Genomic DNA, 14,153 nt, shown 5'->3' on the forward strand with positions numbered 1-14,153 from the left:
AAAGAATACACAATCTCTAAAATACCCCTTATAACTCAATTACAGTTAGACGGGAATAAAACTAACTAATTACTGTCGCTTGACAGATATGGCTGTACTGATTTCTTCTGTAATTCTTCTAGGCTAGACTCGGGCAAAACCATAACAGCAACCCTTCTTCCGAATTCCATAATTTGTATCCCTTAACCCCTAATGGATAACCAATAAATAGACATCTTTTGGTTCTAGGCTCTAATTTGCCTTGCTTAACATGAGCATAAGCTATACACCCAAACGCTCTTTAAGTGATCTAGGTTAGGCTTATATCCATTCCACATCTCATAAGGTGTTTTGAACCCTATTGCAGCCGATGGTGAACTGTTTATTACATATGCAGCTGTAGTTACAGCTTCACCCCAAAAAGACATTGGCAACCTAGTATGGAACAACATGCATCTCACCCTCTCAAGTAGGGTCCTATTCACTCTCAGCTAGGCCATTTTGTTTATGGTTTCCAGGGGCTGTTAGGTGCCTAAGGATGCCACTCTCACTATAACATTTGGGAAAAATCCTTGTTGCAAAATTTTAGACCATTATCAGTCCTAACGATCTTGATTTTCATACCCTTTTGATTCTCTATCATGATTTTCCAGGTTCTAAAGGCCTCAAAAGTGTGGTCTTTTGATTTCAGAACATAAACCCAAACCATCGTAGAGAAATCATCTATAATGGATAGAAAATATCTTGCTCCTCCATGTGTTAAAGACTGATTAGGGCCCCACAGATCTGAGTGTATGTATTATAAGGGGGCTTTCGAGGAATGGATGGCTTTCTTAGAGAATTTTACTTTTGTAGACTTACCAAAGATAAAAGATTCACATTTATCTAACTCTGTCCAGCACCTAGAATTCCTTGGTTGGACAGTTCTCTATGCCTTGCTCACTAATATGGGCCATCCTAAAATGCCACAACCTAGTGTGCTCCACAGGTCTTGTTTTCACCTATAGCAGCATCACCACATAATGTGGATGCCTGCAGCACATATATTCCATTTTGAAGGATAGCCTTCATGCAAATAAGTGAGCCCCTAGTTACCTTTAGAACTCCACCATCCCCCCTATAGGAATAGCCATTTTTATCCAATTATCCAAGAGAAATTAGGTTCCTTTTTAAATCTGGAACATATCTAACAGCAGTTAGGGTTTTAACTATTCCATCATGCATCTTATGTTTTTTGTCTCCAATTCCCCTAATGTTACACTCATGGTTGTTTTCCAAAATCACCTTACCACCACCAATATCTCTATAGAGTTTAAGAACCACTCTCTATGGGGTGTCACATGGATTGAGCAACTAATGCATCAGCACCCAAACCTCCTTATCTTCCTTGCTAGATACAACTAATGCGTCAGCACTATCATAGTCAAATTCACAAATGGAGGATGAAATTTCAGAATTTGATTTTTCTTGGAATTCCTTCTTTCTTTTAGGGCAATGCTTCTTGATATGCCCTTCTTCATGGCAATGATAACACTAATCACTTTTTTGCCATTTCTTGACTTTGATCGAGACCTACTCCTAGAGTCCCTTCTATCTGTTCTAACCTTCACTGAAGAACATACCTTCACTGAAGAACATCCCCTGCTGTGTTCTTGCCTTCAACCTTCTGTTGCAATATTTTGGAGTTCAATGCCCCAATTACATCATCCAAAGTTAATGTGTCTTTACCGTGCTTAAGAATATCTACAAAGGTTTCATAGGACTTCAGCAATGAATGCAATAAAACTAGGGCTCTGTCTTCATCATCATACTTAACTTCTATGTTTTCTAAGTCAATACATAGTTTGTTAAATTCATCAATATGATCCTGAAGTTTCTGCCCTTCTTGCATCTTAAAAGTGAAAAACTTTGCCTTCAAAGACAGCCTACTAGAAAAGGACTTAGTCATGTATAGGCTTTCTAATTTTAACCAAAGTTCTGCAGTGGTTTTCATTTTAGATACCTCGCGCAATACTTTGTCTCCTAGGCTCAAGACTAATGTGTTGAAGGCTTTCTTTCCTATCTCTTCCTTTTCTACGGTATAGGTGGTTGGCATTTTGGCCTCACCTTTGAGTGTCTCTTCCAGTCCTAAATTTCCTAACATGGCCCTCATCTTCATCTTCCAAAGGCCAAAATCATTTTGACCATCAAATTTTTTGATATCATATCATGTAGCAGAGGTTGTAGAAGCCATTCTTGCGAATATATCTATCGATTTCTAATGATTCTTGGCTTTCTTGATGAGTTAACCGTGCTCTGATACCAATTTATGAAATCGGGAGCACTAGAATCACTCGATCTTGCCAATACACAGCCACACACACATTGATTCAACCCACAACATAAAATATAATAAGAATAGAAATGAAATAGAGAAAGAACATGCAAACCACACAATGAACACAAGCTGTTTTATCCTGGTTCAGATCACAATTCGTGATCCTACATCCAGCTTCTTGTCCCAAGAGCAAATCCACTAGAATCTTTAAAAAAACGGTACAAGAAACCCTTTTCCACAAGTACACCAGTTGTGAGATTACAAAGCTCTATCTCTTTAGTCTTTTCTCTCACTTTACAGCACTCGCATAGAATGAAAATGAATGATGATTCGCGACTGCCCCCTATGCCTCTTATTTATATACAAATGGGGCAGATATTACAAGGTTTATAACTAGACTACACAAAGTCTAAGATACCCTCATACATATACAATAGTTAGACTCTTTCTAACTTAACTTATTTCTGCCGCTTGGATTATCCTTGGTTTCTCCTGATTTCTTCTAGTTCTTGTAGGCTATACTCGATGCAAAACCATAACAATTTCCTAAGCTAATCTAATTAGGAAACTTCCTATTTAGATTTAGGAAACTGCCTATACAAGTGCTAGGCATGTATATATGTTTCTGAATACCATTAGAATGAAATATGATTTGATTTTTCCTTCTTCTTGACAGAAGTAATAAATATAAATCATAAACAGTAAAACATTAAATAAAGTAATAAATAGTAAAATAAAAAGCCTAAAAAGTAGTTAAAAAGGTCTAGGTGCGCCTAAGCCCAAGGCGCCTTGGGCCTAGGTGTGCTTGGGTGCATTTGGGCACACTTTGCAGGTGTGTGCCCACCTGGAAGCATTCCAGGTGCCCAAGCTGCACCTTGAGCCTAGCGTGCGCCTTTAATAACACTGGTTTTTACTCTTCGCTTTGAGGGCGTTTTCCATATAAATTTTGATGTTCTTGTGGTTGATTTATTGCTGCACTTTAATCCATACTGCTCTATATTTTGCTTGATTTGACTCTAACTAGGTTCACACAAGAAGGGAGAAGTTAACAATTCATATTCTCTCCCATCACTTATTGCTCCTGAAAAGTTTTCCATCCTTCATTTATTTATTTTATTTCCTTTACTTGATTGATTTGAGCACTCACCTACCATGGTCATTGTATATATACATATTTGAAATCCCAATTTATGTTTTAATTATTAATTAGTTAATCTAATTATTTAGTTTCTTACTATTTTTATTTACTATTAATAAATGTATATATTTTTATTTACTATTAATATATATACATATTTGAAATCCCAATTGTTTTTCTAATTTTTATCTTTGTTCTGTAGTTCTGTTATTATGATAGAGGTCCTGAATGATGTGGTTGTTGAATTGGCTATTAGTGGTGCCTCTATGCCATGTTGGGAGTATGAATAACTTGTCAACTTTCTTGATCCAACCAATTCATTATCCTACCTAAACCCGAATTTCTTTATTGTCTTCAATAGGATGTGAACTAGACATTTAAGTTTAAGCATAGTGCGTAGGACAGACAAGAAGAAAGAGGAATTAATACTGTTTATTTTATTTCTTTTGTTTATTTCCTATTTTCCTTTGTTTCCTGATTTCTTTTTGTTTCATTTTGTTAATAGGTTCCTTCTGAATCCTAATTAGAGGGATTTTGGAATCCTAATTACATTAGGATTATAACTATTAGTTGCTTAGACTTTGATTATTGACATTGACTTGAGAATTGATCTGAGTTTAGATTGAGAGTTTTAGTAACTATTGTGTTCTTGTTATTGGTTTTGCATCAATTGGTATTCGAGCTATCTTTCTCTTGATTGTTCTGCTGCGGCATATAGTGTTTTGAGAAAGATCATGCACTTGATTTCAAACTAGTGGGATTTAAGCATGCATGTCAGGAAAGCATATATCCTTCTTTTTTGTGGATTTATCCTCTCTGTTTGCAAGGTTATGCTGCAAAAACTGATTGAACCTACTTTATTGACATTTGAAGTTGTGCCATTTGACTTTCTATAACCATAAGAGTTAATGTTCTTATTGTACGTTTGAAAAAGGATGGAACAATGATGTTTAGTAATTTTTTTTTCCTTGGAAGTTATCTTTGTACCTAAAGTGATTTCTGCCTCATGGCACCAATACATGCATGAACTGCCCTGCAGAACATTATATCCATTGGTTGTGTGCATGCGTCTTATATAATTTGCATGACCAATTTTTTAGAATTGGTGCCATGAGGCAGAAATCACTTTAATTTATCTGGCTTTGGTTACTCCAACATGCTATTTGATATGGACCATTTTCATGAGTACTCCTGGACATTGGCATACATCTCTTACATATGTTAATCATGATACTATTGTTTAGTTTTCATTTAAGTCCTAAACATGGTGCTAGAATTATGCTCAATTAAGACTGATCCGACCTTGATCCTAGAATATTCTAGGATTGATGTTTATGTAAATGTTATGTAAATATAAAAAGTTAATAATGTAAATTAGGATGGTAGGATGCTATCAATTATTTCCTTCATTTTTTGCTAATAATCCTCTCCTTAAAAGAGGATGTTGTACATATTCATTAAGATTAAAATCAAGATATTTTTGGTCTGTGATAATTTCTAAGTTGGTATCAGAGTCTAACTAAATCACAGCCTTACATTGCGAAAAACCTTAGGCTGCCCTATCATTCCTCTACGATCACCAAGCTGTCGGCACCTCTCCATCAGCCATCCTCAATCGCCGCTGATCTCAGATCCACCGACGCCATCCCCAGACATCGTCAACCACGTTCCCAGATGTCATCGACCACTCGCGATCTCTGTACCGTGATTTCCATTTGCCATCAACCACTGGCCATCGCCTCCTAGCGTCGTCGTCGCCTTTACACCGGCAACCAGTTCCCAGATCTTGTCAACCCATTTCTTCTTCCTCAGCCATGTCCGAAGTCACTTCTGAAACCTTTACACACCCTGCTGCTGCTGTCCCAACAAAAATCCTAGCGACCCAGCCAACCCATTTTGTCCAAATCACCACTATCCGCTTAAATGGTGATAATTTTTTTCACTGGTCTCAATTAGTCCGGATGTATATCTGCGAACAAGGGAAAATTGGCTATCTTACTAGGGATAAGAAGGAACCTGTAGCGGATGACCCATCACATTCCATTTGGGATGCTGAAAACTCCATGGTAATGACATGGCTAGTCAATTTCATGGATGAAGATATCAGCTCCAATTATATGTGTTATCCTACTACAAAGGAATTGTGAGATAATATAAATCAGATGTACTCTGACCTGGGAACCAATCTTAGGTTTTTGAATTGACTCTAAAACTGGGAGGTTTGACAAGGAGATGATTTTGTCACTAAGTACTTCCATTTTTTGAAGCGATTGTGGCAAGATCTTGATCTCTTCAACACGTATGAGTGAAAATCTACAAACGATTGCAACCACCACAAGAAATTGGTTGAAGATAGCCATATTTACAAGTTTCTTGCTAGTCTCAATATCGAGTTCGATGAAGTGCGAGGAAGGATCATTGACCGATCTCCTCTTCCTCCTATTGGTGACGTATTTGCTGAAGTTAGAAGGGAAGAAAGCCGAAGGAGTGTCATGCTAGGAAAAAAGACCACTGGTGAGTCACTCTTAACATTTAGCCCTAATTACTAATATTACTACCTACAAGGCTGCAGATTATCAGCATAAGAGCGATGAGCGACCTCAGGTCTGGTGTGACCATTACAACAAGCCACACCATACTCGTGAGATTTGTTGGAAAATTCACAGCAAACTTGCCAATTGGAAGAGCAATAAACAAGGAGAAAAAAGCCACCTCGGGGTCCCTATTGACAATAGGGTTGATACCGGTCCCTTCAACAAAGAGCAAATTGATCAACTTTTGCAGTTATTAAAATCCAATTCCTCATTTGGTATTCTTAGTGTTTTCTTGGCGCACACAGGTAGAAAACCTAACGCCTTTTCTTGTCTTCATTTCTCTCCATGGGTTATAGATTCCAGAGCCTCCGATCATATGACTAGTTCTTTTCATTTCTTTAATACCTATACTCCTTGCTCTGGAAATGAAAAAATCAGAATCGCCGATGGTAGTTTTTTACTACTCTGATGATTGATGCTGAAATAATATGCATGTCATACTTTCCAACAACCGAACAAATTATTGATGTTCTAACTAAGGGTTTGCACAAGAAGCAATTTGGTAAACTTATTGGCAAGCTGGCTATGGAAGACATTTACAAACCAGCTTGAGGGGAAATGATGGAATTATGCTCATTTAAGACTGATCTGGCCTTGATCCTAGAATATTCTAGGATCAGTGTTTATGTAAATATAGAAAGTTAATAATGTAAATTAGGATGGTAGGATGCTGTCAATTATTTTTTTCCTTTTTTGCTAATAATCCTCTCCTTAAAAGAGGATGTTGTACACATTGATTAAAATCAAGACATTTTTTGTCTGTGATAATTTCTAAGTCATGGTATCATTTGATTGTGCAAATTATATCATTTAATGTTATGTTGCAGTAATTGGATTTAAGACCAAGAAGTACTTAATCTGTGTTAAAATGCATATGAATGAAAGTGGAAACATGGAAGTATATTCTTTTTGTTTGTTTTAAGCAGGGCATTTTAGTCAATTGGCAAGTATTGACTAGTTTTCAATTCTTTATATTTGATTTAACACATGTTAAAGTTTTTCCCTTTTTTTTTACCTGGCTACAAGGGTGATCGGTTCAGACAAGAAGTCCTAGAGAAGGTTCAGGCAAACCAACTTCGAACTCTCTCATATGTTGAAAAGAAAGCCCTTGAGAAATTCAGTGAAAAAGAGGCACAGCTTGAAGATATCAACGAGAAGAATGTGGAGCTTGAATTGCGAATAGAACAGTTGGCTGTGGAAGCAAGTGCTTGGAAACAGAGGGCCAGATTAAATGAAAATATGATTAGCACTCTTAAGTTCAATCTTCAGCATGTCTATGCACAGAGTAGAGATAGTAAAGAAAGGTGTGGCAACAGTGAGGTCGATGATACAGCATCTTGCTGTAATGGTCGTGCTAGTGACTTCCACCTGTGCAAGGAGAATATTGAAAAGGGGTTGATGACTTGTAAGGTTTGTAGAGTTAATGAAGTTTGCATGCTTTTGTTACCTTGTAAGCATCTCTGCCTGTGTAGAGAATGTGAAATTAAGTTTAGTTTTTGTCCTTTGTGTCAGTCCTCAAAGATTATGGGCCTGGAGGTCTATATGTAATGGGAATATGTGAAAGTCTATGTCAGGTTAATGTTACATGCATTTGTTCTTGATAGTTTGTTAATTTCCTCTTCATTACTGATTTTTTCTGTTTTTTATTTATTAGCATTTGTACATCTTGGGCTTTTTTGAAACTTCAATGCATGTGTTTATTTGTGCTGTATTACTGTGAAAATTGATGGCACAATACACACACACACATATATGTATTCTCTAGTGGTTTTGCAGCTTGTTTCTGGCTGCACTACACACACACACACTGGTAAGGGAAATCAGTCAAGCACATTATTCCTTTTCTATATAAAATGCTTGTGTATACTTTTGAGCTTATCTAAAGAAAGAATGGTTTAGTACACAGATTGAATTCTAGTGCAGACATTTATTTTAAGTATCACCTCTGGTTAGGTTTATTATTGATTCATCCCCTTTTGTTTTGGTTTTAGCTGGAAATTTTCACATGGTACTTCTGTTTGTTTTTGACATTATTTCTCTAAGGTATTGTTGCTATGGGCCTCATGTTCATAATTTTTTACTGTAGTTTTAGTGCTTTATTAAACATCTACATGTAGATATTCCACGGGATACAGTTGATATCTGTATCATTGAAGTAAGGTCAAAATTGATGTTCAGTAAACAGCACTGGTGTTCTTTCGCTACATTTCCTTCCCAACCTGCAAGCTCAATCCAATTTAAAATTCAGGGTGTGTCCGTCCCTCAAACCTGTGACCACAAAAGTAAGCTCTCTTCTCCATCTCTCGTTTTTTGTCTCAGTTTCTAATCCAGCTCTTCATCTAATTAATGCTGTTGTCTATTGGCAGCCTGCTGACCCACCACCGTTAACTCTGTTGTGGTTGGACTAATCTGCTTTTTAGGTAAAACTTATACTAAATTATGGCCTCATTAAATTCTCTATCTCATGATTAAATTTTATGATTTTTTTCTGAATTTGAAATGTTTTATAAATGTGTGCTCTATATTTTTAGCATGAATATTTGATTAATTCCATTGTTGTTTCTAGTGAAGTTTGCTGACTGTTGTATTGTTGAGAATTTTCTGAGTTTCCATATTTTGTGTTTCATCATTTTTCTTGTTTGTCTATTTTTTTGACATAAGAAACAATATTTTCAAATCATTGAACATGTCTTCTTGGGGTAGTTGTGATGCTAATAATGGTGTCCTTTTGTTGGCTGATGGCAATGGAGAGCCTCTCTGGAAGTATTTTACAAAGTTGGAAAAATTGGGAAAAACTGAGGGAACATGAAGTTTATAGCTGTTTTTGCCTTGATTTAATAGCATTTCTGCAATAAGGTAAGGGCATGCCAGATGCAAGTCATGAATGTGGGGTAACTGTATAGCCTAAAGTGATATATAGGGAGATTAGCAATTTGAGAGGGTAGAGAAGGAAGTTAAGTGAAGAATTAGTGTTTAACCAAAGAATGTTCCGTTGCTTTGTTCAAATAAAGCACATTAAACTCTTGCATCAAACAAAAGGAAGGGGAAAGGTGGTGAAAATGAAAGCAGGATGGATACTTTTAACCTTGGGGCTTGGGAACTAACTTCATAGTGAGATTGGTTGAATGTCTAATTGGAAGGTTTGGCATTTCATTCGGTAAGAAATTCCTCCATGTTGTTTCTTACGGTTTGTTGCTAGTAAGACCATACTGAGATATTATACCACCCATATATGACTTGTTGAAAACTATATTACTACAAAAGAAGAGAGCAAAACCATTTTTGTTTGCACAAAACTATATTACTTCAAAACCATTTTTGTTCTCACTGTGAGCCATCTGTCGAGGGTCAAACTATTTTTGTTTGCTCAAATTTTTGCACAAAGGTCCTTTGGGATGTTTGGCGCACATTTCCTACTTTTAGGAATTTTCAAAAATGACTTAGATCACTGAATTAGCTCATTTTAGTGAATCACATTTTTTTTTTTTAATTCGTTACCATTTTTGGTTATTTTTCCTAACTCTCTAAAGTATTGTGCATCCTGGCTGCCATTTTTGCTCGAATTTTCTTACTGAAGGTTCAGTGGAACTAACCTCTTAGCCTTAACTCTCCCCTTTGATGATTTTTGTTTTCCAGACTTGAGACTTTGCATGCCCTTTCCTTTTTCTCCCCAACCTTTCCTCGTTTTTCACTCTCTCTTGTTGTGCTCAATACTAAGAGATTTCTCCTCCTATTCTAATGGCAAGGCCGCCCTGTTAAAAAAATCAGAATCCTAACTCTGTTGCGTTGTCAACGTACTGCAATTATTGCAGCTGTTGCTGGGGCTGGCTGTTGCTGCAGCTTAGCTGCTCCTTTTTTCTTTGGTTTATTTATTTTATTTTATATTATTTTTTGTAATATATATATATATATATATATATGAAAACTCAGGGATCACAATGCCTCTCCTTGTTCTGTATTGTTTTTGTAGATTTCTTTGAGTGGTGAACTTCCGTTTTAGCATGTATCTGTTTGAGTGGTGAGCTGAGTGATTCAGCTTTTGTATCTTTTAGAGTGGTGGGCTAACCTATTCTTGTGTGTGTGTGGGCTGCCATCTTTTCTTTTCTTTTTTGCTCATCTTACTCTTCAGTATCCAGTTGGTAACTTGGTATCAACTTCAAAGCCGTGAGATGAGATAAACTTGGTGTTTTCAGACCCTTTGTTCTCATGGCTATTTGTGGTGTTGTGTTCATTGCAACCTACTCAAGACGGGCATTCATGATCTTGAGTTGGATGAATTGTGAAAGGAGATTCAACAACTCCAAAAATGTCTTGATCATTGTGGGTCTAATGATCATCATTATGATTTCTTTGGTGGTGATGGTGATGAATACACCCTTTTCTTCTTGCTGTAACTCTGGTTTTTAAGTTGTAACTATGTCGTCATAGAAGAGGCAGAAGAACTTATAATCCTGGAGTTTCTAGTTTGGTTGTTAAAATTTCAGAATCTGTAGGGAACATGAACCCAAATGATTTCCTTAATTGGCTTCATAATATTGAAAGGGTTTTGATTTAAATGACTTTCTTGATGAAAGAAAAAATGGTGATAGTTGTTGTCAAACTTAAGAGAGATGCATCTTTGTGGTAGGAGAATCTGAAGAGGCATTGAGCTTGTGAAGGAAGAAACACAAGCAAATGAAGGTACTTGCCATAAAACTACAAGCAGGGCGCCTTCTTTACTACGACGCATGCCAAATGGGATTGACTGGGACAGATGTATTAATTCTCTTTGTTGCTTTCCTTGCTGAGGCGCTGATTTATATTAATGCACACTGGTAAAGAATTATAGTTGTTTTAGAGTGTTTGTGCTTTTTAATTGTTATTTGGATTTCAAATTAGCAATCAAGCTCTTTAGCCAAAGCCTTGTCAACTCATTGCAAGACTGATGGGCCCTAAATTAGGACGAGCTTTTCCTTTGTCCTAAATGAGGTCTGTTTGGGGCTCTGATTTTTGGTAGCAAGGGTTCCTGTATTTACTTTATTTGGCGTTCTGTTCTTTAAGAAAGTTAATGTTCCATGCAAATAATGCAGAATCTTTGTTGTGAAATCTTGCTATTAATTGTCTAGAATCCAAGGATAAATGGGATTTGGAGAAAAACGTAACCAGACTTCTTCCAACAAAAAGGTATGCATTTTTTTTTACCTGATCGGAAGAGATCTTTCTTAATCGAGTTTTTAAAGAACTTTAACTCTAAAAAGGTATGCTTTTTTTTTTTTTTTTTTTTTAAGAAAAAAAGAAATGACGTTTGGATGGTTCTTGGTTACTATTCAGTCAAGGTCCAATTCAATTCGGTCTTTTTGATGGATTATGAACAGATCAAAAGCTTATTTACATGTTCCTCTTTCCGTTCTGAAATAGTTTCAGCTTACAATGTTATTTTTGTTCCAAACATAGCTTAAAGCATTTCAAGAACTTGTTTACCTTAGAATTCATGGTCTTGCTAGTGCAAACTAGTGTTTCTTACAGATTTTCAGGTGACACCGTTTTAACTCTTGAGAGTTACCCATCTTTTGAACTTCTTTGCTCAATAAATGGTGACATGAATTATGTCATTTCCATATGCTTTGAAGCGTGAATAGAATTTAATCGACCCTTAAAAGGTAATGAATTTAATATTGTGTTCGTATGAAACTTTTTAATAAATAATTGAGTTTTTTAGGTAACTGATCTATTTTCCTTAAATTGGGTTAATTACACTTACCACCGGAATAGGTTAAACTTGGATGTGCCTGTCATCTTATTTCACTTTTGTTAAATAATCAAGCTTTATCGGTGTATTCAAAACTTAGTTATAAGTGATCAAATTAGGTGTCAACTTATTTCAGTTAAACAACAATATACCATCTCACTTGTCTTGAAACAAAAACAACGTGCTTTGTTTGCACCACCACTGACAATGTACCATATCTCGGTGAGGTGCCATTTAAATTGAAGACAAGGAATGGCAGGTGGTGGCGATGGGTGCTCTGGCTTTTACCCTTTAAAGCAATTACAAATTTACAACATCAAAAGATATTGAAAGATAGAACAAGCATTGATGAAATGTTGGGCTTTATGAGGTTTTGTGAGAACGGATGAGGTGGGTTTTTTAATCTATTGCAGTCAAGGATAGTACATTTTTTCTCTTGCTCCATTATGAACTTTAATCTGGTGATATGAATACAATCAGTAGTGTAAAGTGCAGAAGGTGAAAGGGTTACATTACAACTTAGACTAAAAGTAGGGGGAGTCGAGTAGAATAATTGAAACATAGGATCCTAAAGTGATATTCATGTTTAAGTAGGGTGATAAATGCAATTAATTAATACATAACTTCTTGACTTGGCATGCAGGAGCTCTCTAAAGATTAAAAACAAACAAACCAAAAAAAAGGGGGAAAGGGATAAGAGACCGAAAAACTTTGATCTAATCATGCCTTAGAAAGTGATGACAAAGAGGAAAGCGAATATGCTTGCTCCCATGATTATTACTACTACATATCCTGCAATCTATTGTCATAATTATATTTACAATTGTTGTTTCCATTATTATTATTATTCCAGCTCCACTTCCACCGCATACCCCCAGCCGATCCCAGTCCTTTCATGCTTTATTTTTTCCTTTTCTTTTCTCACCTACTGGTCTCATCCTTCATCCAACACTCAAAAGCTTCATGATGTAACAAACAATTAATCCTCATGCGAAAAAAAGAAAAAGAAAAAGGAACATTCTTTTTCTTTTAAACTAAACCCATTCTTTAGGTTTCAACAGTGATTCCCAGCAAAATATTCAAACATTTATATGTGTGTGTATGAATAACTGAATTTCCCAGAAAAAAAAAAAAATAGGAATAACCGAATTTAATTTGAAGGTTTTAAATTCTCTGGCTCTGTGTATATGATATGTGCATAAAGGACGCCCTTAAGATACGAGACTTCTTATTTTGTAATAGTTGTCGGTAGATTTGTATGAATTAAGTTATTTTGAGACTGTTTTTACAATTTGAATTTATAATCTTTTATAAGGAAAAAAAAAATAAAAAATTGGCGTTGTCATGAAGGTCTGCCTTTCTCTTTTTCCATGCATGAGCCAGATTAATTAATAATGAAATGTAGGGAAGGAAGAACCAGTCATTTTTACTTGGAGAGTTGATCAGTTCAATCATCAAAACCTCCATATTCCCTATAAAGCTGTTTTCTTCTTCTCCTTGTTTCTTTTTGTGGGGTCTGTGGCCCTTTTTCTCTCTAAGGCTAACTTCCACTTTGTATGTCTTTCCACCAAAAAAGGAAGTTGTACATATGTGGATTTTGTTCTGGAACCCAAATATCGATTTTATACTCTGCCAAAGTTGCTTCCTTTTATCATCTACTGGTGGGTCCACCTCTCAGACTGGGACTCAGCATGTATGCATGTTATCATGCACAAAGGGTATAAAGCCTTCCTTGCTCTTGTACAACAAAGCCTTCCCTCAAAACAAAATGTCAAATGCCTTATTTTGTACAGCCCCAGCCTCCCTTCCTCCCTTCTTTTTTTTACTTTTGTATCATCAAATATATATATATATATTTATCTATTTATATATATCATAGCAATCAATATATATTTCCTAATTAACTTCAATTTTGTTTTATTATTTCAGGTATGTGGATATTCAAATTAATGTGACACGACTCAGTAATCATATTTATTATGTGTCTTGAACTATCAATCAAATGATGATGCGGTGATTTGTTTTGTTATTCTACCTGTGGAAAAGTGATTGTAATGTCTATGCATTAAAATTATACTCTATTTGTTTGTAAGATTTGGAAATTAGTACTCTGGAAGTACTTCTCAGGAGTGAAGTTTAGAAGATGGGAACGGAAGATGAAAAAGAAAATATTCTTAGAAGGTAGAAAGAAAAAAAAAAAAAAAACTGAAGCAAAGAGAGGAAGCTGTGAGTCATGTGTGTGTCGGTTCAACTTTAAGCAGCAGTGGTCCAAGGCATGGATCCACTGAGATTGCATGTTATTGTCCATTCTTCTCTTCCACTTCCTCACTGAACCCTAGTAGAAGCCACTATATGCACAGCATCTACATTAGAAAAGTACAAATATATATATATATA

At 35.9% G+C, this 14,153-nt stretch overlaps 1 protein-coding gene across 1 annotated transcript in view; it reads left to right on the forward strand.

Annotated features, from left to right (window-relative positions):
- The window catches only part of LOC127793453 (probable BOI-related E3 ubiquitin-protein ligase 3), a 36,030-nt gene extending 28,379 nt beyond the window's left edge, over positions 1-7,651 (forward strand). Inside the window, exon 4 of the mRNA XM_052324181.1 lies at positions 7,055-7,651. Coding sequence (XP_052180141.1) covers positions 7,055-7,576 — 522 coding nt within the window. The 3' untranslated portion in view covers positions 7,577-7,651. The remainder of the gene's footprint in view (positions 1-7,054) is intronic.
- The last annotated feature ends 6,502 nt before the right edge of the window (positions 7,652-14,153 follow it).

The sequence above is a fragment of the Diospyros lotus genome, unplaced genomic scaffold, assembly GCF_014633365.1.
Source record: "Diospyros lotus cultivar Yz01 unplaced genomic scaffold, ASM1463336v1 tig00010860_2, whole genome shotgun sequence".
Classification (NCBI taxonomy): Eukaryota; Viridiplantae; Streptophyta; class Magnoliopsida; order Ericales; family Ebenaceae; genus Diospyros; species Diospyros lotus.